The sequence below is a fragment of the Dipodomys merriami genome, unplaced genomic scaffold (assembly GCF_024711535.1).
Source record: "Dipodomys merriami isolate MVZ:Mamm:240054 unplaced genomic scaffold, mDipMer1.0.p SCAF_120, whole genome shotgun sequence".
Lineage (NCBI taxonomy): Eukaryota > Metazoa > Chordata > Mammalia > Rodentia > Heteromyidae > Dipodomys > Dipodomys merriami.
This window is the reverse complement of record NW_027202494.1, coordinates 351,706-375,392: the sequence shown is the minus strand read 5'-3', so window position 1 is coordinate 375,392 and position 23,687 is coordinate 351,706. Positions and strand designations below refer to the sequence as shown.

Here is a 23,687-nt window from a genome sequence, read left to right as displayed (position 1 = left end):
GCGTACACGCATGCAAGCATGCCCGCGCACATGAGACCAGCTCTGGGGCTCAACCTCAGGGCCTCCTGCTTTGAGCTACAGCTCCACTTCCAGCTTTTTGCCGGTTAACTGGAGGTAAGAGTCTCATGGTCTCAGTCCCCTTGGGCGGATTTTGAACTATGATCCTCAGATCTCAAGCCTCCTAAGTAGCTAGGATGACAACTGTCAGACCACAGGCAATCAGTTCTAAAACTAGCATTTCACGTCTGAAGTGCAGTGACGAAGCTTAAGAATCAGCGGCTCGGTGTTGCAGGCGGTGGCTCCGGCTGAGGCTGCCGTGTGCCGTCCTGCTGACAGGCGTGCAACTGCTGCGGTAGCAACAAGGCAGACAGAAACTTCTGCTTCTCCCTGTGCTCTGACCTGAAGGTGGGGATGCCGGAGCCGCAGCTGGCCCGTGGTGCACAGGGAGACTCACGGCACCGGCACACTGCCGCCCGGGTGGAGCGAAGGCGCACACCCCACGGTGTGCCGACGCTCACGATGCATGTTTATACCTGACTGGACAGGACCCGTCTTCTAGAAACAACTCCAGAGACAAAGGCATGGAGATGCTCACAGACAGGTGAAAAGGGGAGAGTGCATGCCAACACAGACAGGCCCTGAAAAGGACAAGGGAAAACACACCCAGTATCAGCAGCACTTCTCTCGAGGAGACATAGAACAGTCACTACTTTTATTTTTTATTTTTTTTTGGGTCCGGTCATGGGGCCTGAACTCTGGGCCTGGGCGCTGTCCCTCAGCTCTTCAGCTCAAGGCTAGCGCTAAAGCACTTGAGCCACAGCGCCACTTCCAGCTTTTTTTTTTCCTGCTTACGTGGTGCTGAGGAATCGAACCCAGGGCCTCAAGCATGCAAGGCAAGCGCTCTACCACTGAGCCACCTTCCCAGCCCGTCACTACTTTTAGAATTTAGAAAAAGCTAAAGATTAAGTCTAAGTATAAATTAATTCCTACAAGTTATGAATGAAACGGAAAAGTACAACGTATCTGCTCTCCCCCTTCAGTGCGCCTCTACCGTCTACCCACACAAGCCAGCGCTACCCTGGGAGCAGCAGCAGCGGTGGAGAAAGCTTCGTCAAGACCCCGGAGGCCTGTTCCTAAGGGGAGAGGACAACTTCCCTGGAACTGAGAGGTGGACAGCCCAGACCAATGGTCTGAAGCTGCCTGAAGCCGAGGCCTGACTGGCAGGAGGCACAGCCACCAAACGCATGGGCAGGGCTGGAATTAGGCACAGAGAAGCTATGGCCAGCCGGCGCCTCTGGCACACATGGACTCCACTGCCTGCCACTATACCAAGTCTGGCCAACAGACCTCTGATGTCAATCTCCTGCCCAAGCAGCCGCGGCTGTGCAGGAAGCAGGGACATCTGCTAAACACTTCTAAGCAACACAAAAAGAAAAAGAGAACCTACTACACAACAAACCCATGCTCAAAATTAAAAAGTGATGTGCAAGCGTTTCACTAACATAGTCATTATACGTCTCTATACTCTGAACAAGAAGAGATAGCTTATTAGTGAAAGCTATTTGCTGACTTTGGCCAAGTGCAAGCCAATGCTAACCAAAAAAAAAAAAAAAAATGCACATAAAAACATTCCGTTCACTATTTCTTACTCTAAGCACTCCTCCTTGCATAAAGAAAGAGAGGAGGGCAGGGGAGGGGAGAGGAGAGAGAAGAGGAGAGGAGAGGAGAGCATGGCTGCTGCACATCAAGGCACAGGAGCTAGGGCTCCCCAGGGCGGCAGCCAGCTCCTCCCACCCCTGCCCACCTCCACAGATCCTCAGAGGCTTGCTAGAGTTGGCTCTACGGAGTGCCGAGACGTCGCAGACCACAGCAGCAGCCCGCGCACGGTGGCTACGCACAGCAGCCCGACAGCTTCCTCCTCACCGACCCAGTCTTTGGTGTTCCAGGTGTGAAGGTTGAGGCATGCAGAGGGCTGGGCGAGGACGCTCCGCTCCGCTCCTCTCCCGGCCCGCTCTGCTGTGCCCCGTGCAGGCGATGGGACAGCCAGGGCCGACCCCCTCTGTTCCACGGCTCACTTTCCATGACTGCTCTCACGAAAAGAAAAGCTTTGTATAACATGCAATACAGTATTTGCACAGACTGGGGAGAGTCTGAGTAAGCTAGGGAATGGGACTGCAGTGACACACCATGCCCTGGAGGTACGCGGTTCCAGGGAAGACCCAGACCCACCAGCTGCGCCTCCAGAGGAGCCCGCCCCTCCCCTTCTCTGCCTCCCTTAGCCCCACCGTGGCTGGCTCAGCAACGGGGCCTGTCAGCAGCAGGGCCAGTGCACAGGAAAGGCTCTGCTCAGAGCACCATCCTTCAGCAAGAACTCGCATCTGAGCTGCAGGCTGGGAAGAAGCACTACAGCTGCTACAGACAGACCCGTGTCAGCAGGGATGGCAGGGATGGCAAGGGAACACAGGCAGTGGTCACAGGGCTCAGCCAAGCCGGGCGCCGGTGGATCACACCTGTCATCCTAGCGACACAGGAGGCTGAGATCTGAGGATCGCGGCTCAAAGCCAGCCCGGGCAGGAGAGTCCTCGAGACTCTTACCTCCAATAAATCACTAGAAAACCGGAAGTGGCGCTGTGGCTCAAGTGGTAGAGCGCTCACCTTGAACTGAAGAGCACAGGGACAGCGCCCAAGCCCAAAGTTCAAGCCCCACGACAGACAAAAAAAAAAAAAAAAAAAAAGGCTCAGCCATGCAGGAATGAAGGCCTGTCCTAGCAAGAACCAAAGGCCCCCTGCCTGACAGAAAGCCCAAGCTCACACCACAGCCCTCTCAGCAGCCACAGGGTATCAAAGGCTAGCAGTGGGCTACAAGCTGCAGGGACCCGCTGCACCGCGCCGGCAGTGGGAGGCAGCCCCTGGCGCTAACCTTAGGGCAGCAGGTAGGAGACTGGCTGTTGGTACAGGGCATCATCGTGAAAGCTTTTGCATGAAGGACTATGAACTTTCACAGTGGGCGTATTACTTTCCTGCTTCTTGTTTACAAAAGGGTCTTGCTACGCTGGCTGGCCAGACTGGCCTGAGCTCAAGCCTCCCCCCTCACCTCCACGGCCCTGCCGCAGGTCCTCAGCCACTGCACCTGGCTCAGACAGACCAGTGTTCTCTGTGATAAACTGGAATCATCCTAGTAAATAAATTATCCTGACGATTTGATTCCTAATCCAAGACCTGAATGCCTGCAATGGGCCACTGGAAAATGAAGATGAAGATCCGTGGGCCTGGGGAGAGCATCCTCAGCCCAGCCAGTGTCTAACCTCAGGGCCAGACTACGGCCATCCAAGGTGGAAGGAAGGAAGCTAACCGAGGCCAGCGGGAGGAGCCATGGCCCCACGCCACTTGTCCCTGGCAGCTGGTGGGAACCAGCAAAGCTGCTCACTCAGAGGCCACGGCTCTGGACATGTATGGAAGGAATGGACCAGGGAGGGCTCAGCCAGCCACGCACGACACGCAGTTCCAATCCTCCTCCCGCTAGACCCTCATCTATGCAACCCTTACATCCGCGCTCCACCCCTGCAGGTTTACCCACAGAGCTGACCCCTCTCTCTTCAGTGCCCACACAGGCCAGGCAGTTTACCACCCTGCCGATGGACCCTCTGATCTCAAGGCCTGGGTCACCTCGGCTTCACACAACACCTTCTCCCCAGAGACCAGCAGCCCTGCTAGATGCAGGGTGCGTCTGCAGCACAACATGTGGATTACAAAAGCAGCGGTGCCGCTCCCAGCCAGCCAGCACTAGAGTAGCCTCTTACACCCGGCTGGCACGGGAGCGGCCACTTACAGATACAAAAGCAGCCGACTGAAAGACCAAGCGCAAGCCCAAACTAGAGGGGTCTGCTTCTGGGCAGGATGAGCACTTGGCGGGCAGTCAGCGGTGGTGCTCGGTGCCTGGCAGAGGAGGGGCAGTCCAGGTATAAAGGGAGCCTGCAGAGTCCTGGGGCTTAAAGCCAGGCTGCATCCTGGTGGAACTCCAGCAGACCGCGGCAGCGGCTGGAACCCCACATTTCACGCGGCAATGGGACCCCACACTTGATGCGGCAGTGGCAGTGTCCCCACACTTCACGTGGCAATGGGACCCCACACTTGATGCGGCACGGCTGGATCCCCACACTGACACAGCAGCAGGACCCCACACTTCACGCGGCAGTGGCAGTGTCCCCACACTTCACGTGGCAATGGGACCCCACACTTGATGCGGCACGGCTGGATCCCCACACTGACACAGCAGCAGGACCCCACACTTGATGCGGCAACGGCAGTGTCCCCACACTTGACGAGAGTCCACCTGCTACAGACTACGCTGTGGCACTCGTGACCCCTCCGGGACACAGGCTCCAAGACAGTGAGCACAACACAAGCAGAGCAGCAAGCACGGCCAGAGAGCACAGCTGGGAGTCAGAGAGCAGCAGCACGGGACTCGCTAGGAAAGAACGAAATGCAGGGCTCACAGGAGCCCAAGGACAAGCCTGGCCCTCGACCACAGGGATCAAGTACCAGCCCCACCAAGAGAGCAGAGGCCTCTAGCCGCAAGCCGTGGTTAGCGTTGGCCAGCACGAGCACTCAGCACCTGCAGCAGCACTCAAGAAGATACGATTTCCTGAACTAAACTATCTACCAGACGGTTTGGCACCTTACAGGACTTAAAGATGTATCTGTATAAAGAGTCCCACGGAACACATATACCACACACACTCCACACACAGTCAGACAGAGTCAGATACAGAGAGAAAGAGAGAGAGAGAGAGAGAGATTTGAGAAGAAAAAATGAGCAAAGCTTCAGGGATCTGTGTGATAGATATTAAGTGGAGCCGGGCGCTGGTGGCTCAGGCCTGTCATCCCAGCTACTCAGGAGGCTGAGATTTGGGGGTCGCAGTTCAAAGCCAGCCCGGACAGGAAAGTCCGTGAGACGCTTATCTCCAAAAAACCACCAGAAAACTGGAAGTGACGCTGTGGTTCAAGTGATAGAGCGTTAGGAGCTGAAGAGCTGAGGGACAGCACCCAGCACATTGTGTGCACTGATGAGCTGAATCCTCCCAGTTCATCTGCTAATGGTGCACACTCTTGACCTCAAGCCCCACCAGCCGTCACAGCCCACGCCTGTAATCCTATTTGGGCATCAGGGATGGAGTCACAGTTCAAGGCCAGCCCAAGCATAAAATTTTGTGAGACTCCAGCTCAATCAGTGGCTTGGTACAGTGGTGGGCACCCGTCAGCCCAGAAACATGGGAAAACCCACATAAGGAGGAGCACGGGCTAGACATAGAGCGAGAGTCTTCCTTAAAAATAACCAACCGAAGGGGCTGGTGTGGTGGCTCACGCCGAAAGCGCCGCCGGGCAAGCCGGGTGAGGCGCTGCCCGCCGCGTCCCCACAGCGCGGCCCTCCCAAGAGTGCCGCACTCCAGGCACACTGTCTACGTCCGCGGCCCTCCCAAGAGTGCCGCACTCCAGGCACACTGTCTGCGTCTACCAGCCACCCGCAGGCTCCTCTAGCTTTCCTGTCCCGCCCCCACCCCCTAGCTCTTTTGAATCTTATTAAAAGGCCCAAAATGATGAGGGACGGGCTGCTTCTGATTCCATAAACCAAATCACCTCCTTGAACCAGCTGCAGCAGTTCTACGTACACATTGTAATTAGGCTCACGGTGAGTCAGCACAAGGCCTGCATACAATCGTTCTAGTGATCCAGCGTTATCAATAACTTGGAGATGGTTCCACAGAGCGCCCTTATCATTCATCGCGAGTCTGGCGACTGCTGCACCCCTCCACTGGGATTGCTGTGGGGTTACTTCCACTCAACAGCACACCACAGTGTGCAGATCATCGCAGGCTAAGGGGTGTGAGCATTAAAGGAACACAGTTCACACTTCTTTCACAACAGCTACTCTAAAGAAATGACCCCATCCCTACTGAGACCACGGAGGACAGCTCTACCAAGGATGCCAGTGCTGGGTGACTGCCCCCATTCAGCCCGCCTCAGGCCCCGGGGACAGGCCTACCACGGTTTCTCCCAATAAAAGCTTGGGTAGGGCTGGGAAGGTGGCTCAGTGGTAGAGTGCTTGCCTTGCATGCATGAGGTCCTGGGTTTGATTCCTCAGCACCACTTAAGCAGAAAAAGCAAAAGTGGCGCTATGGCTGAAGTGGTAGAGCGCTAGCCTTGAGCTGAAGAGCTGAGCGACAGCGCCCAGGCCCAGAGTTCAGGCCCCATGACCAACAGAAAAAAAAACAAAACTTGGGCAGGTCAGTCAAAGACAATTAAGAAGAACACAGATCTACAAAACACAGGAGAGAAACAGCCCCCAGCCACAGATGGGACAGAGCTGGCTTCCATGCTATCGCCAGGCGGCCACGAAGCGCACCCGTCCCAAGTGCTCTCCTCCACTGGCTGCGCACCCTCACCAAGCCTGCCCACGGCAGGGCTGGAAGACAGTCTCCGCATCCCAGTGTATCCCATGACAGAAATGCCAAGAACCCCAGGGTCACACAGGACACAGGCTGGGACAAAGAGGACTAGGACATGAGAACCCAAGAAGCAGGAGCCAGGGAGCGGAGCACTCTCCAGGGTGAGTGCCACTGAAGGAAGGCGGAGGGCGATGAGGGAATACACAGAGGCGGCAGAGGGCGTGCAACTGCAAACCCGACTCTGGGAAGTGCAGCCACTCGGAGAAGACTGGGAGCACCTTCCCAACACCATTCCGGAGAGGAGCACTGACGCAAGGAGAGACAGGCTAGCAGGCCCCAAGACCTGGGACCAACGCGCGATCCAGGCCAGATAACACTGTGCGTGCAACATCAGTACAACAGTGCCACGTTATGTGAAATGCATGTTATGTGAAACATGTATGAGTAGGAGAATGCCTACAGTGTGTAACGTGTGTAACATAGATGCTTTGTGTTGCTTTGTTTTGTGCCAGTCCTGGAGCCAGAACACAGGGGCTGGGCACTGTCCCTAAGCTTTTCTGCTCAAGGATAGTGAACCACAGCTCCACTTCTAGCTTCTGGTGGTTAATTGACAGTAAGAGTCTTTCCTGCCTGGGGATGGCTTCAAACATGATCCTCAGATCTCAGCCTCCTGAGTAGCTGGGATTACAGTGTGAGCCACTGATGCTCGGCTAAGTAATATATAATGAACTTCTACTTATGCCAAAAAGAAAAAAAATCAGAAGCCATACCAAAAACACTCGGATGACCAAAAAAAAAAGAGGGAGGGCCTGGGAGAGAGAGGCAACAGAAGACACTGTAGGAACTAAAGAAATGTGCTTATTACTGACGCGTGTAACTGTAATCCCTCTGTACAGCATCTTTATCATAATAAAGTAAAACAAATAATTTTTAAAAATGTAAAACAATGTGCAGCAAAGTCAAAAGACAAGATTAAAAAACAGAAAACAAGTACTTAATCCCAGTTCAAGACAGTATCTTTGACACTTAAGGAAGTTTATGTTCTCTCCCTCACCCTCTCTCCCTCCTCTGGGTACCAGGGGCTGAACTTAGGGCCCAGCACAGGGAATGAGTCCTCATGATTCCTGTCTTGCCTCTCAGGCGGCTGGTTCATCAGGCACACGACCACTCCTGGCTTGTTAGGGTGCCTCACTAACTTCCTGCCCAAGCTGGTGAACCCTTCCTGGAATCAATCCTTCCAATCTCCACCGTAGTTGACCTAAACAAGGAACTTCCAAAACATAAAGAGCAACAATCCAGAACAAGAGAGCAGGATCTATGAGGTATCCCCAACATCAACGAAGTGGGTCATCTGTAAGAACATTCAACCTAGTCAGGCGCCAGTGGCTCACACCTGTAATCCTAGCTACTCAGAGGAGGCTGAGATCTGAAGATTGCAGTTCAAAGCCAACTCTGGCAGGAAAGTCTGTGAGACCCTTATCTCCAATAAACCACTCAGAAAACCGAAAGTGGTGGCTCAAGTGGTAAAGCACTAGCCTTGAGCTGAAGAGCTGAGGGACAGCGCCCAGGCCCAGAGTTCAAGACCCACGACCGACCAAAAAAAAAAAAAAACAGAACATTCAACCTGAAAAAACACTCATCACTCATCACAGGCCCCAGGCTCCTGCTGCGGTGTGGGAGGTAACTGCCCTGCTCTATTTCCTGCACGCAACCTACAGACAGCCTAAGTGCCTACCAAGAAGTGAAGGTCAGCCGGGCACCGGTGGCTCATGCCTATAATCCCAGCTACTCAAGAGCTGAGATCTGAGCACTGTGGCCACAGCACCATTCCTGGCTTTTTCTAAGCCAGCCCAGGCTGGCTTCAAATCATGATCCTCAGATCTCGGCCTCCTAAGTAGCTGGGATTACAGGTGTGAGCCACTGGTGCCCAGCTTGGAGTTTGGTTTTTTTTCCTTAATCCTCATGAATCTATAGTGAGAATGGGGGTGAAGAGCAAAGGAACCCTATTATAACAGCTGTTGGGAAGATAAACTAGTGTACCACTTTAAAAGGCACTTTGGAGGTTCTTCAAAAAACTAAACAGAAGCCAGGCACTGGTGGCTCACACCTGTAATCCTAGCTACTCAGGAGGCTGAGATCCAAGGACTATGGTTCAAAGCCAGTCCAGATAGGAAAAGTCCTTGAGACTCTTATCTCCAATAAACCACCAGAAAACTGGAAGTGGCACTGTGGCTCAAGTGGTAGAGCACTCACCTTGAGCTGAAGAGCTGAGGGACAGCACCCAGGCTCAGAGTTCAAGACCCAAGACTGTCGACCGACAGACACACACACACACAAAGTGAAAGATCACTGCCACCGTTTGTGTACGTAGGCACCATGCTCGTGGTGTGTAATATAAATGACAGGGTCCTGCTGTCACAGTGAGATGGGGACAAGGGTCCACCCACAGGACCAATCAGGCACACCTTCATACAGGGTGTCCTCATGACAGGACGTGAGAGAGAAAGCTCCAGTCCAACTGACACACACCTGCTGCAAGACACAACAGACTGCCAGAACAGAACCAGGGGAAAGACGTGTGGAGGAAGACACACGCCTCCTATTCTACCTCTGGAAAAGGTCTAAAGAGAACTGCGCGGGTGCTATCTGCAAAGAAGGTCAGAAGGACTGTGGAGAGGCCACAAACCTTGTGCTTCATTTGTGTTGCATTTTAAGAAAGTTCTTGGGGCTGGGAAGGTGGCTCAGTGGTAGAGCGCTTGCCTTGCATGCAAGAGGCCCTGGGTTCGATTCCTCAGCACCACATAAGCAAAAAGAAAAAAGCCGGAAGTGGCGCTGTGGCTCTAATGGTAGAGCCCTAGCCTTGAGCTGAAGATCTGAGGGACAGCGCCCAGGCCCAGAGTTCAGGCCCCACAACCGGACCCAAAAAAAAAAAAAAAAAGTTCTTACGCATGTAGCTCAGGCTGGCTTCAAACTCAAGACTCTTGAGCTGGGAAGGTGGCTCAGTGGTAGAGCGCTTGCCTTGCATGCATGAGGCCCTGGGTTCGATCCCTCAGCACCACATAAGCAAAAATTTAAAAAGCCGGAAGTGGCGGCTGTGGCTCAAGTGGTAGAGCGCTAGCCTTGAGCTGAAGAGCTGAGGGACAGCGCCCAGGCCCAAAGTTCAGGACCCATGACCGGACCCAAAAAAAGCTCAAGACTCTTCTGCCTAAGTCTCCCAAATGTTGGGACGGCAGGCATGTACACCATACCAGGTAAGAACTTGTTTTTGAGGTGAAAAAATGAGAGCTGCGGCAGCAGGGTAAAGGAACAGAGTACTACTTGGCCCTGAGGACGTTCTGGGTCAGACGAGCACCTATCGCCCAAAATCTTTCTGTGCTTTTGTAACTTCTTGCATCTGATTGCATTATCCATTTAAAAATCTTTCTTTTTTGGTTGTGCTTTTTCATGGGGCTTGAACTCAGAGCTTGGGTGCTGTCCCTCAGCTCTTTTTTGCTCAAAGCTAGTGCTCTACCACTTGGAGCCACAGCTCCACTTCCGGTGTTTGAGTGGCTGACTGTAGATTAGAGCCTCAAGGGAACTTTTTTGCTTGGGTTGGCTTCAAACTATAATCCCAAGATCTATCTCAGCCTCCTGAGTAGCCAGGATTACAGGGGTGAGCCACTGGTGCCTGGCTAAAATCTTTAAGAAACTACCTGAGAAGCAGAGGACAAGAAGTACAAGATTTACAGAAATCTGGGCAAAAAGTTACCAAAGCTCATCTCAATCAACAAGCTGGACCTGGTGTTACACCGTTATCATCCCAGCTATACAGAACACATTAATAGGAGGATCACAATCCGAGGCTACCCCTAGACCAAAAACTCAAGACTCTAACCTGAAAAATGACTAACTCAAAAAGAACTGGGGGTGTGACTCAAGTGGTAGAGTACCTGCCTAGCAAGCATGAGGCACTGAGTTCAAACCCTAGTACTATACTTAGGAGAGGTCAGAGGTTACAGGGATGTAACAGGAGCTGGAAATAACTCAGGTGCGAGCCCGAGAGAAGCAGGCGTGACGCGAGCAACTGCACCAGGGTCACCGGCAGGGTGACGAGACAGACCTGTTTGCACGTATTAAAGCAACAGGTAAACATGTATTTACACACACAGGAAGCGTCTCCAGGAAGCACGCAGAGCCTGTGCAGGGCAGGCGGCCATGACCGGAATGGCCAGGAGAGGCGGACGCGGCCGAGGCAAGGGTTAGGCTTGGTTTAAAAGCCCGTTGGCTTTAATTAAACAAACAAAAACAAGCTCACACCTGTCATCCTAGCTACTCAGGAGGCTGAGATCTGAGGGTCAAGGTTCAAAGCCAGCCCAGCTGGCAAAGTCTGTGAGACTCTTGTTTTCAATGAACCACCAGAAAACCAGAAGTGGTGCTGTGGCTCAGGTGGTACAGTATCAGTCTGAGGCAAAAGAGCTCAGGGACAGCGTCCAGGCCCTGAGTTCAAGCTCCACGACAAACCAAATAAAAGCCCATGAGAGCCGGGCGCTGGTGGCTCACGCCTGTAATCCTAGCTACTCAGGAGGCTGAGATCTGAGGATCGCGGTTCAGGAAAGCCCAGGCAGGAAAGACCGTGAGACTCCTATCTCCAATAAAACCACCAGAAAACCGGAAGTGGCGCTGTAGCTCAAGTGGTAGAGCGCTCGCCTTGAGCTGAAGAGCTGAGGGACAGCGCCCAGGCCCAGAGTTCAAGCCCCACGACCGACAAAAAAAAAAAAAGCCCATGAGAAGCACAAGCATAGCCCTGGGAAGGTGGCTCAGTGGTAGAGCGCTTGCCTCGCATGCATAAGGCCCTGGGTTCCATTCCTCAGCACCACATAAGCAGAAAAAGCCGGAAGTGGGGCTGAATCTCAAGTGGTAGAGCACTGGTCTACAGCTGAAGAGCTGGGGGACAGCGCCCAGGCACAAACATGTTTGCAGGCTCATGGCAAAGCTGGGGCATCTGACCTCAACATGTCCCTGGAGACACACAGGAGAGAACGACAGAAGCCAGCCTCCCACAGAGGAAACGTGGGGAGAGAACTGAGTGGCAGGTACTGGTCTGGACAAGACTGCTCAAAGGCACGGGACTCCAGGGCCTACAAATGGCTCCAGACCCCAGGCCAGGCTAGGCCGGCGGGCCGCGGGCCGCTCTCCTGCCCTGCCCTGGACATGGAGCTGTGGACCTGACCTGCAATTAGAACATCAAACTTCCCAGCCTGGCTCAAAGCAGAAGCACCAACCATTTGCCTGGCCGGCATTCTTGGTCATCATCATTTCTTTTTTTTTTGGTGGGGGGTCCGGTCGTGGGGCCTGTACTCTGGGCCTGGACGCTGTCCCTCAGCTCTTCAGCTCAAGGCTAGCGCTCTACCACTTGAGCCACAGCGCCATTTCTGGCTTTTTTCTTTTTGCTTATGTGGTGCTGAGGAATCGAACCCAGGGCCTCAGGCATGCAAGGCAAGCGCTCTACCACTGGGCCACCTTCCTAGCCCCCATCATCATTTCTTAGAAGCAACGTCTCCACCACAACCAGGAAAAGCGTGCAAACGCCCTTCTGTGGAACAGCCTCGCTCCTTCATCCCCTGCCACCAGCAGCCGTTCCCACAGCAGTGCAAGCGCAGGCGGCTGCCATGTCCACAAGGGGCCAGGTCTTTCTCTGAGACCGAATTCTGCTACTAAACTAGTAGAAATTATTTCTCCCAGACGTAACCAAAAACTTACTGTGCTCTAACCAGTCCTGAAGGAGCTGGCAGCCATCAGCTCAACACACAGCCTGCAGGGCACCACCTCCTCACAGCTTTCCTGAAGTGGTAAGATTTGGATTCAAATTTGTCAAAAAAAAAAAAAAAAATCCATGTTCCAAAGATGCTATGGACTCAAAAGGAAGGCTGTTGCACGGCACAGGCACAGAGTGAAAACAGGAGGAACGAAGGCCAGGGACTGTGGCTTCAGCCCCCGCGGCCAGCCGGGGCTGCACAGGATGGTGGCATTCAGCCCAATCACCTGCCAACTCGCGTGGACAGAGACATGCGGCAAACCTGCCGCTTCTACTCCACAGCACCCAGCCTGCCATGCAAGGCTCTGCCCAGCTGAGCGAGGCCAACGAGAAGAGGCTGGTGTAAAAGAAACAGCCTTGCTTTAATATAAGGGTCAAGGCCAGCCAGGGAAGTACCGCCCAGTCCATGCCAGCGTGTGGTGTCTGGCGGGGCCCCTCTAACTGAAGGCATGGCTGCTGTAAATGGAGGTGCCACCTGGAGCACAACACAACTGCGTTCAAAGGAGTTCAAGTGCCCGCATCAGGACGTCACTATGAAAATGGGACGTCAGGGACCGGGAAGGGCTCCATGGTACAGTGCTTGCCTTGTATGCATGAGGCCCTGGGTTCAATTCCTCAGCACCACAAAAGCAGAAAAAGCCAGAAGTGTCCCACCCAGGCCCAGAGTTCTGGCCCCACAACTACAAAAAAAAGAAGAAAAAAAAAAAAAAAAAAGAAAACAGGACATCATTTAATCCTATAAAAACTGCCTCCTCCACCCCACCCCCCAAAAAAGAAAGACACCCACTATGGGTTAGGTGTTCCTGGCTGTGGAGTAACGCTCCAGCTGTGTATACAACATGCCAGACTCAATGCAGAGTGCAGCAGCTGGGCCTGGCTCCCAGCTGCCCAGGGAACAAATGTTCAAGCTCGAGACAAACAGAGCCTGGGGTCCTCATTACTCTTGAGCCACTGGTAGTGGCCACGGCTGCCGCAGGCAAGTCTGCCTTTCAGGATGCTGCCTGGCTTTCAGCTACATGGAGCAAGCACAGTTAGAGTAACCTCAGGACACACCATTCCTCACCTTATTTTTTTTTTGGGGGGGTCCGGTCGTGGGGCCTGAACTCTGGGCCTGGGCGCTGTCCTTCAGCTCTTCAGCTCAAGGCTAGCACTCCACCACTTGAGCCACAGCACCACTTCCGGGTGTTTTCCTTTTGCTTATGTGGTGCTGAGGAATCGAACCCAGGGCCTCAGGTATGCAAGGCAAGCGCTCTACCACTGAGCCAACTTCCCAGCCCCCAATTCCTCACCTTTGCGCTACAATTATTTCCAATAACTTAGGAAGTGTAAACTGCTGTCTGCCTTTGACAAGAGGCTGTTCGCAGATTCAGTCATGGAACGTGTTTAAACCCACATTTTCTATAGTGCTCACCACTAGGCCAGCCTGGTGTAAAACACAGAACAGCTCCACAAGATACCACAAGACATGCACCCAGGGGAAGACTACCACAGCAGCACCTCCTTCCACCGCACCGTTTTGAAGGAGTTCTGCTAACATCAGTCCCACCTGGAGGCTGCCAGAACAGGGTGAGTGCCAGGCCCTACTCCCACACACCTGGGCTGGGAGGCCCGCAAACACCTGCCCTGAGGCTGTGTCTACGGCACCGTGCCCTGCCAGGGCCACCACAGGGGAGAGGCTCGGGGCAGGCTGCAAGGTCCGCCTAGCAACACACCAAGAGGAAGCCCATCTCAGGAACAAAGCCCCTCACCACACAGCCATGTTCAGTGTTTCAAGGCCTACTTGCTGAGTGTTAGTGTAAAGGAGTTTGCCATGAAGGAACATCCAGAACTGAGCATACAGACCCACTCAAAGTCTACCCACTGAGGAGCAGTAAACAGAGTATGGTCTGCCCACACAAGGGAATACTGCTTAGCCAGAAAGAGTGAAAGGCTGGCCGGACCCCGGTGGCTCACACCTGTCATCCTAGCTATTCAGGAGGCCGAGATCTGAGCATCGAAGTTCAGAGCCAGCCTGGGCAGGGAAGTCCATGAGACTTTTTTTTTTTTTTTTTTTGGGGGGGGGGTCCAATCATGGGGCCTGAACTCTGGGCCTGGGCGCTGTCCCTCAGCTCTTCAGCTCAAGGCTACCACTCTACCACTTGAGCCACAGCACCACTTCCGGCTTTTTTCTTTTTGCTTATGTGGTGCTGAGGAATCGAACCCAGGGCCTCAGGCATGCAAGGCAAGCATTCTACCACTGAGCCACCTTCATGAGACTCTTATTGCCAATGAACCCCAGAAAACTGGAAGTGGCGCTGTGGCTCAAGTGGTAGAGCATGACAGAGTGCTCACCTTGAGCTGAAGAGCTGAGGGACAGCGCCCAGGCCCAGAGTACGAGCCCCAAGACAGACAGACAGACAGAAAAAGAAAAAAAGAAAGAAAGAAAGAAAGAAAGAAAGAAAGAAAGAAAGAAAGAAAGAAAGAAAGAAAGAGGAAAAGAGCAAAGAGTAAAAGGCTGACCCAGGCTCCTTAAAAGCGGTGCCACATGGAGAAGCCAGGCGCGGAAGGGTTACACGGTGTGACCCCACATGTATAAATGACAACAAAGGACAGACAATGGGTGGTTTTCAGATGGTGGAATCCAAGAGGACTGCTCACAGGTGCTGGGGGGGTTTCTGTGTTGGAGATTGAAACAGCAGTGATGGGCGCCTGGGTAGAAATGTGCCACCACCAGTGCCTCAGGACCCATGCGGGAGAGCAACCTCTTCCATCAGCGCACACTGTCACCAGCCCGAGAAACCACGACACACCGTGTGTATGTGTGGCTTTGGAGAAGGGTTCACTGTGTAGGCCGGCCGGCCCTGAACTGGACAGCCTCCTAACCAAGCTCCCAAGTGCACCACCACACCCGGCCAGCCAGGGTCTTCTGAGCAACTGAGAATTGAACCTTTACTTGCCAGTGGCTCTGCCACTTGAGCTACACTCCCAACCCCCAAAAGCATATTTCTGCTGCAAAAAAACTGCTTCAAAAACTATGGCATTTTCTTGGGTTTTCTTGGTGTTACTGGGATTTGAACTCTGGTCTTCATATTTGCTAGAAAACTTGAGGCACAAATGACTCCAGCTCAAACATGTCTTTGTGTCTGAAAATAACATAAAGACAGTAAGTCCAAGGCCAACTTTCACCCACGGCAAGGCTGGGGGCAGTGAGTGGTCTGTACCTTCACAGACCATTCCTATTCTTGGGTAAGGGACAACCAGCAGGGCAGCAACTGGGCAAACTCTAAAGGTGTCTCCTGTTGGACAGCTACTGAGAACTTTTTCCTTCCTGAAAATAAACTACTTAATACACTCCATGCTTCTAAACTTCTAGTACTGGGCTGGGAAGGTGGCTCAGTGGTAGAGCGCTTGCCTTGCAATGCATGAGGCCCTGGGTTCGATTCATCGGCACCACATAAGCAAAAAGAAAAAAGCCGGAAGTGGCACTGTGGCTCAAGTGGTAGAGTGCTAGCCTAGAGCTGAAGAGCTGAGGGACAGCGCCCAGACCCAGAGTTCAGGCCCCACAACTGGACCCAAATAAATAAATAAATAAATAGACTCCTAGTACTCCCCAGAACAACAATTTTAAAATAATATCACATTGAAGGCTTGAGGAACCAAGCAAATAATGAGAACTTCAGAAAATATAGGAAAAATAAAAACAGCCAGGCACCAGTGGCTCACACCTATAAGCCTACGCTAACTTGGGAGACTAAGATCTGAGGATCATGGTTTGAAACCATCCCCAGGCAGAAAAGTCCATGGGACTCTGATCTCCAATTAACCAACAAAGAGTCAGGAGTGGAACTGTGGCTTAAGTGGAAAAGTGCCAACTTTGAGCACAACCAACCAAAAAAAAAAAAAAAAAAAAAAACAAGCAAGCAAGCAAGCAAGCAGTGTGCTAAAGCTCTCTTTGCATTCTTTCTGTGAGCTGTTGGGTTGTGTCTTGAGCTTTTTGAGCTTGCTTAGGCAATTGGTGTTTTTCAAAGATAGAGACATGATTTGCCTTAGAAAATCCTTGTTTTATTTAATTTTGGGGGAGGATGAGGTATCCTGGGGCTTGAACTCAAGAGCCTGGACACTGTCTCTGGGATTTACTTTGCTCAAAGTTGGCACTCTACCATTTGAGCCACATCACCACTTCCAGTTTTCTGGTGGTTTATTGGAGGTAAGTCTCTTGGGCTTTCCTGCTTGGACTGGCTTCAAACCACGATCCTCAGATCTCATCCTCCTACTTAGGAGTAGCTAGGATTACAAGCTTGGGCCACCTAAAAATTGGGCCTGGCCTAAAAATTAACTTTAGAAATGAGAGGATGGGCTGGGAAGGTGGCTCAGTGGTAGAGTGTTTGCCTCACATGCATGAGGCCCTGGGTTTGATTCCTCAGCACCACATACACAGGAAAAGCCAGAAGTGGGCTCTGTGGCTCAAGTGGTACAGCTCTAGCCTTGAACTGAAGAGCTTAGGGATAGCGCCCAGGACCAGAGTTCAAGCCCCATGACTGACAAAAAAAAAGAAATGAGAGGATATAGAAGAGGAAGAAGCAATCAGGGCTCCCTACTGGGCTTGGTGCTTGTCACTTACAGAATCCTCTACAGGTCACAGGATGGACAACGTCCTCAAGGGGACAGGGAGACACGGCGGGGGGTGGGGGGGGCCCTCTAGCCAAGGTCACGCAGCTGGTAAATTCAGTGCCCAGAGCCAAGAGAGGGTTTCATCTAGACAGAAAGGCTCTCTTACAGAAGGCTGAGGAGCTGGAAATGTGTAGTGGCAAAGTACTTTGTCTAGCATGTGCTCAGCACAGGAAATTTTTACTCTAGATTCAATTCACTGCCCTTCAGGGACAATCACAGCCATCTTCTGCATGAAACCAGGCATCTGAATACCCTGATATTGGGTGCAGATGCAAGAAGCTGGAACACACTAACAGCACACGAACTGGCCCCAAGTGACCAGGACTCTAGGGTCATTCCAGAGCTGACAGGGCTGACCACCTCAAAGAGAGCCTGGCTTTTCCACTTGACAGCTCAAACAGGATTTCTTTGACCAACACAAGACAGAGACTCTAGGAGAGAAATGAGTTTACAAAAACCAGAGATAAATATCACCAAAAAGACAAGATTTCAACTTAAAAAAAAAGAATATAGGGGTTTTTTTTAGAGATATTAAAAAGAAAAGCCAGCCAGTTGCCAATGGCTCACACCTGTAATCCTAGCTGCTCAGGAGGCTGAGCTCTGAGGATTGCAGTTCAAAGCCAGCACAAACAGGAAAGTCTGTGAGACTCCTCTGATCTCTAACTAACCACCAGCTAACTGAAGTGAGACTCCTCTAATCTCTAACTAACCACCAGCTAACTGACTTGAGATTCCTCTGATCTCCAACTAACCACCAGATAACTGAAGTGGAGCTGTGGCTTAAACCTTGAGCAAAAGGGACTGTGCCCAGGCCCTGAGTTCAATCCCCATGACAGACCAAAAGAAAAAAGAAAAAGAAGAAAAAGAAAAGGCCACAATCCAAGGTCCAAAGATTCAAAAGCAACAACAAACCTCACCACTAGCTAACTGAATTTTTCCAGCCATTCCATAAAGGCAAAGTTTAAAGTTCAAAGAGCCCAAAGACACTGCACGGAGGCACTAGGGAATGGCTGGGAAAAAATGATTCTCAGGCTTGAAGTGAGTTCAACCATACTCTACTTTCCAAAGAAACCACACACGGGCAGAGAAGGACTTTTCTCTAATGCAAACCTTTGGGGCTGGGCTCCAGAAGGCTGTTAAAAATTGTGAAGGAGGAGCTGGGAAGGTGGCTCAGTGGTAGAACACTTGCCTTGCATGCATGAGGCCCTGGATTCGATTCCTCAGCACCACATACGCAGAAAAAGCCAGAAGTGGGGCTGAGGCTCAAGTGGTAGAGCACTAGCCTTCAGCTGAAGAGTGGAGGGGCAGTGCCCAGGCCCAGAGTTCAGGCCCCATGACTGACCAAAAAAATGTGAAGACACAAACCTTTGAGAGACAGAGGCATGCTCCCTAACCCCAGACAGACAGAAGGTACTCCATAACCCCAGACCGACAGAAGGTGCTCCCTAACCCCAGACAGACGGAAGGTGCTCTCTAACCCCAGACAGACAGAAGATGCTCCCTAACCGGGTACAGGGCTGGTGGGCCTGGCTGGGCTGTCTCAGGGAAGGTGGGTCACCAGGGTAACTGGTAACTGAGGAGCAGGCGGCACTGAGGCGCTAGCCATTCTGTCAGTACGATAGCCAAGCTCTTAACACACTCACTGACACATACACACGCATAGATACACCTGTGCACACCTGTACTAGCCTGCACACACGTGGGGCAGGCTGGTGGCGGGGACAGGCCTGCCTCCTCCTCCACGCACGTTCTGATGCCCTCCCAACTGCCCGGAGGCAGACCCTTCCTTTTCTAAACACAAGACCTGGAAAAACCCAGGTGGCCCAATGTTTAACTGTCATCCGTCATCAAGTGGCTGGCTGGGAGGACAAAGGCCTCTCCGAGTTTCAGCCCAGGTAGGAAACAGGACATACAAAGGGGCCAGGAACCCTGACCAGGGATATCCTCCCTCCAGCCCACCCCACGAGCCCGAGGAAGGGGCCAGAGGACCAGCACAGACTTGAGAGTGAGTGGAAGCTTGGGGTCAGGATGAGGTGTGCAGGGCTGATTGGGCTGGGAGATGGAAGGGAGACTGGGGTGTAAACCGTGCATTCTGGATACAGGTCTCCAGTAGGGGATGGGGGTGGGGGGGTGGGGGGGAATGCTTAAACTGTAGACTTAAGGTCTCGTGTGGGCCTAGACTGGGGACTGGGAGGGGGGCAGGGCTGAGGTGGGAACTCGGGACAGGGGCCTGAGGACTAGGAGGGGGGCAGGGCTGAGGTGGGAACTCGGGACAGGGGCCTGAGGACTGGGAGGGGGGCAGGGCTGAGGTGGGAACTCGGGACAGGGGCCTGGGACTTGGGCGGTGGGATGTGGGTCCGGACGGAGTTAGGGCTTGGGGTGCCGGTCTGGGTGCAGATTTCAGGCGGGGGGTGGGGGGTCCGGGTGCCAGGCAGCGCGCCCGCCCCTCCCCGCTCCCCACCGCACCGCAGGCGCGGGGCACTGACGCACCTTGTGGCAGGCCGGGCAGGTGGGCGCGCTCTTGCCCCCGGGCCCCCCGGGCCCCCCTCCGCCGCCGCCTCCGCCTCCGCCGCCGCCGCCTCCGCCGCCGCCGCCGCCGCCGCCGCTCAGGCTGCTCTGGATCTGCGTGAGCTCCTGGCGCAGCACCTGCTTCTGATGGAAGCTGAAGGCCGGGTGGTTGGAGGCCATGGTGAAGAGCAGCAGGAACTCATCGCCCGTGCGGCCCTCGTTGAGCTGCAGCCCGTAGTTGTGGATGATGGAGTCGATGTGCGTGAGCGTGCGGTAGAGCACGCCCGCCGCCTCGCGCTGCTCCGAGCCCAGCAGCGCCAGCGACACCAGCAGCTTGCTGCGCACCACCTCGTCCGTGAGGTTGGTGAGGCTGCCCAGGTCGGCCGGGTTGTTGGCCTTGATCTCCGAGTCGCGCAGCGAGTGGTAGTCCTTGCGCGCCAGGTCCTCCAGGCAGGAGCCGAGGAAGCGCAGCTCCAGCGGGATGCACAGGTCCAGCAGGCCGCACAGGAACTCCACGCGCTGCGGCGACGGCAGCTCCGAGAACCAGCGGTACACGCCGTCCCTCTGCAGCGGGCCGCGCTTCTCCACCATGCTGCCGCCCGCGCCACGCCCCGCCCCGGGCCCGGGGGCCGCGCGGGGGCGGCCGGGGGCCGCGCCGGGGGCGCGCGGGCCGGGGCGGGCGCCGGGCGAGGCCGGGCGCGGGCGCGGGCGCGGGCCGGGCGCGCGCGGGCCGGGCGAGCCCCCCGCGGGGGGCCGGCGGGCGGGCGCGCGCGGGCCGGGGGGCGCCGGGGCGGCCGGGCCCGGGGCGGCCGGGGGCGGCGAGCGGCCTCGGGCCCCCCGCTCACGGGGAGGCTCCCTGCCCGCGCCCGTCCCCGGCGGCGGCCGGTGCGCGGCGGCGGCGGCGGCGGCGGCTGCTCCTCGTCGTCGTCGTCGTCGCCCGGGAGGCGGCCGCCCCCATCTCCCCCCGCGCCGCAGGGTCTGTCACTGCGGGCCGCCCCCCGACGGAGCCGCCCCGGCCATGCCGCCGCCTGCGCCTGCGCCCAGGCCGGCCGTTACCGCGGGCCGCGCGGCGGCGGCGGCGGCGGCGCCTCGGAGCGCTGGGCCTCGCGGGCGCGGCGGAGGGATCCGCGGACCGGGCCGCCGCCGGAGCTGCCCGCGCGGGCGGGCGGGCGGGCGGGCGGACGGGCGGACGGGCGGGCCGGGCCGGGCCGGGCCGAGAGCGGCCGCCGGAGAGCGGAGGGAAGGCGCCCGCGAGCACGGGCGGCCGCGGCCAGCACCAGTGGGCGGGGTGGCTGCCTCTCGCGACAGCCCGGGCCGGCCGGGCCCGCCCCCCCGCGCTGATTGGCCCGGCCGCCCGTCTCCGGCCGGGGATTGGCCCGGCCCCGCCACGGGATTCGCTCGCGTCTCGGTCCCGCCTCCGCGGGGGCTGTCGATCACGCTGGCACCACCCCCTGCCGTCCCCCCTCGCCCTCCCTCGGAGGCCGGCGCGACCTGATTGGTCGGCGGGGCCCGGCGGGCCGGAAAACCCGGGGCGGATTTCTGGGCGCTTTTGTTCACGCAGGTTTGAGCCGAGCCCTGCTTTGGGAGCCCGGCCAGGCCGGCGGCGGCCTTCCGGCCGCGCTCCCGAGCGTCCTTTGGGGAGGTGACGGCGGCCTCGGGAAGCCGCTGGCCCGGGCTCGCTGGCCCGGGCGCTGGAGACACCCGGGCTCCCTCCCCGGATGTGTCCCTGCCGAGCTGTGTGACCTTGGGCGAGTCCCTCGGCCTCTCGGAGCCGCGGACGCCGCCCTGGAAAGGCGGTCCCCGCCCCTGGGGTCCCGCGGGTTGACGGTGAGCTCACAGAGGGGCCGGCCCGCCAGGGGTCGGTCGGCGGGAGCACCCCACCTCGGCCCGCAGCACCCCGCTCCCCGCCCGGGGAGCCAGAAAATGCCAGCACGAGGGCCAGGGGTCCGCGGGCCGAGCGGCCCGGGGCGGGCAGGGGAGCCGGGACGGCCCGCCTCCGCCCGGCCACCGCGCGGGAGCCCCCCCCCCCCCGCCTCCCTCCGAGGACCTGGCCCCCCAGGCCTCAGCGGTGCGAAAACGCCCTCCCAGAGCGCCACGTGGGTGCACGGGGGTGGAGCACTCGGGGTGGAGCACTCGGGGGTGGAGCACTCGGGGGGGGTGGAGCACTCGGGGGTGGAGCACTCGGGTGGGTGGAGCACACGGGGTGGAGCACTCGGGGGGGTGGAGCACACGGGGTGGAGCACTCGGGGGGGTGGAGCACTCGGGGTGAAGCACACGGGGGTGGAGCACACGGGGGTGGAGCACACGGGGTGGAGCACTCGGGGTGAGCACTCGGGGTGGAACACTCGGGGGTGGAGCACTCGGGGGTGGAGCACTCGGGGGTGGAGCACTCGGGGGGTGGAGCATTCGGGGGTGGAGCACTCGGGGGTGGAGCACACGGGGTGAGCACTCGGGGGTGGAACACTCGGGGGTGGAGCACTCGGGGGGGTGGAGCACTCGGGGGGGGTGGAGCATTCGGGGGGGGTGGAGCATTCGGGGGGGGTGGAGCACACGGGGTGGAGCACTCAGGGGTGGAGCACTCGGGGGTGGAGCACACGGGGGTGGAGCACTCGGGGGTGGAGCACACGGGGGGGTGGAGCACACGGGGGGGTGGAGCACTCGGGGGTGGAGCACACGGGGTGGAGCACACGGGGTGGAGCACTCGGGGGTGGAGTACACGGGGGGGGGTGGAGCACACGGGGGGGGTGGAGCACTCGGGGGTGGAGCACTCGGGGGGGTGGAGCACTCGGGGGTGGAGCACATGGGGTGGAGCACACGGGGGTAGAGCACTCGGGGGGGTGGAGCACACGGGGGTGGAGCACACGGGGGTGGAGCACTCGGGGTGGAGCACACGGGGGTGGAGCACTCGGGTGGGTGGAGCACTCGGGTGGGTGGAGCACTCGGGTGGGTGGAGCACACGGGGTGGAGCACTCGGGGTGGAGCACTCGGGTGGGTGGAGCACACGGGGTGGAGCACTCGGGTGGGTGGAGCACACGGGGTGGAGCACTCGGGGGTGGAGCACTCGGGGTGGAGCACTCGGGGTGGAGCACTGGGGGGTGGAGCACTCGGGGGGTGGAGCACTCGGGGGGTGGAGCACTCGGGGTGGAGCACACGGGGTGGAGCACTCGGGGTGGAGCACACGGGGGTGGAGCACTCGGGGTGGAGCACTCGGGGGGTGGAGCACTCGGGGGGTGGAGCACTCGGGGTGGAGCACACAGGGGGGTGGAGCACACGGGGGTGGAGCACACGGGGTGGAGCACTGGGGTGGAGCACTCGGGGTGGAGCACACGGGGTGGAGCACACGGGGTGGAGCACTGGGGTGGAGCACACGGGGGGTGGAGCACTCGGGGGGGTGGAGCACTCGGGGGGGGTGGAGCATTCGGGGGTGGAGCACACGGGGTGGAGCACTCGGGGTGGAGCACTCGGGGTGGAGCACACAGGGTGGAGTACTAGGGTGGAGCACTCGGGGTGGAGCACACGGGGGTGGAGCACTCGGGGGTGGAGCACTGGGGGGTGGAGCACTCGGGGTGGAGCACTCGGGGTGGAGCACTCGGGGGTGGAGCATTCGGGGTGGAGCACACGGGGGTGGAGCACTCGGGGGTGGAGCACACGGGGTGGAGCACTCGGGGGTGGAGCATTCGGGGTGGAGCACACGGTGGAGCACACGGGGGTGGAGCACTCGGGGGTGGAGCACTGGGGTGGAGCACTCGGGGGTGGAGCATTCGGGGTGGCCTCTCTCTCCACCCACGCCCCTTGGGGGCATTTCCCCCCCTCCGCGCAGCTGCCTGGGAGGGGAGAGGCCCAGGAGGGGAGAGGCCCAGGAGGGGAGAGGCAGGAGTAGCCCCCAGTTCACCTGAGTTCCCCCCGACTGTCTGCCAGTACCCTCATGAATCCATGAGGACTCCAGCCACGCTCCAGAGAGGTGGCCACCTGCAGAATCGAAGCTCTCCCAGCCAGATAGCACCTCTGCTTCCCGTGGCCCGAGGGGGCTCCTTAGAATCTCTGCATCCCCAGGTTCTGGTCCCAGCTCTGGCCAGCCCTGGGACCCCTCTGATCCCGTTTCCTCATCGGCTAAGGAAGCCCGCCAGCCAGCTAGCCCGGTGGTCTGGCAGCCCTTTCTAGCTGGGCATCAGAGGGCAATGTTGCACCAGCCACTGGACCAACATCCCGCAGCTCCTGGCCACCTCCGGGCCACCTGCTGCCCTGCACTCTGCTATTTAATGTTGGGCCAGATCAGATTGTGTCCGCTA

The 23,687-nt window shown here is 56.9% G+C and overlaps 1 protein-coding gene across 1 annotated transcript in view; it reads right to left on the bottom strand.

Annotated features, from left to right (window-relative positions):
• Positions 1-19,989, bottom strand: part of LOC138823509 (zinc finger CCHC domain-containing protein 14-like) — a 56,163-nt gene extending 36,174 nt beyond the window's left edge. Inside the window, exon 1 of the mRNA XM_070016874.1 lies at positions 19,381-19,989. Within this exon, the coding sequence (XP_069872975.1) occupies positions 19,381-19,989 (609 nt within the window). The remainder of the gene's footprint in view (positions 1-19,380) is intronic.
• Positions 19,990-23,687: the final 3,698 nt, after the last annotated feature.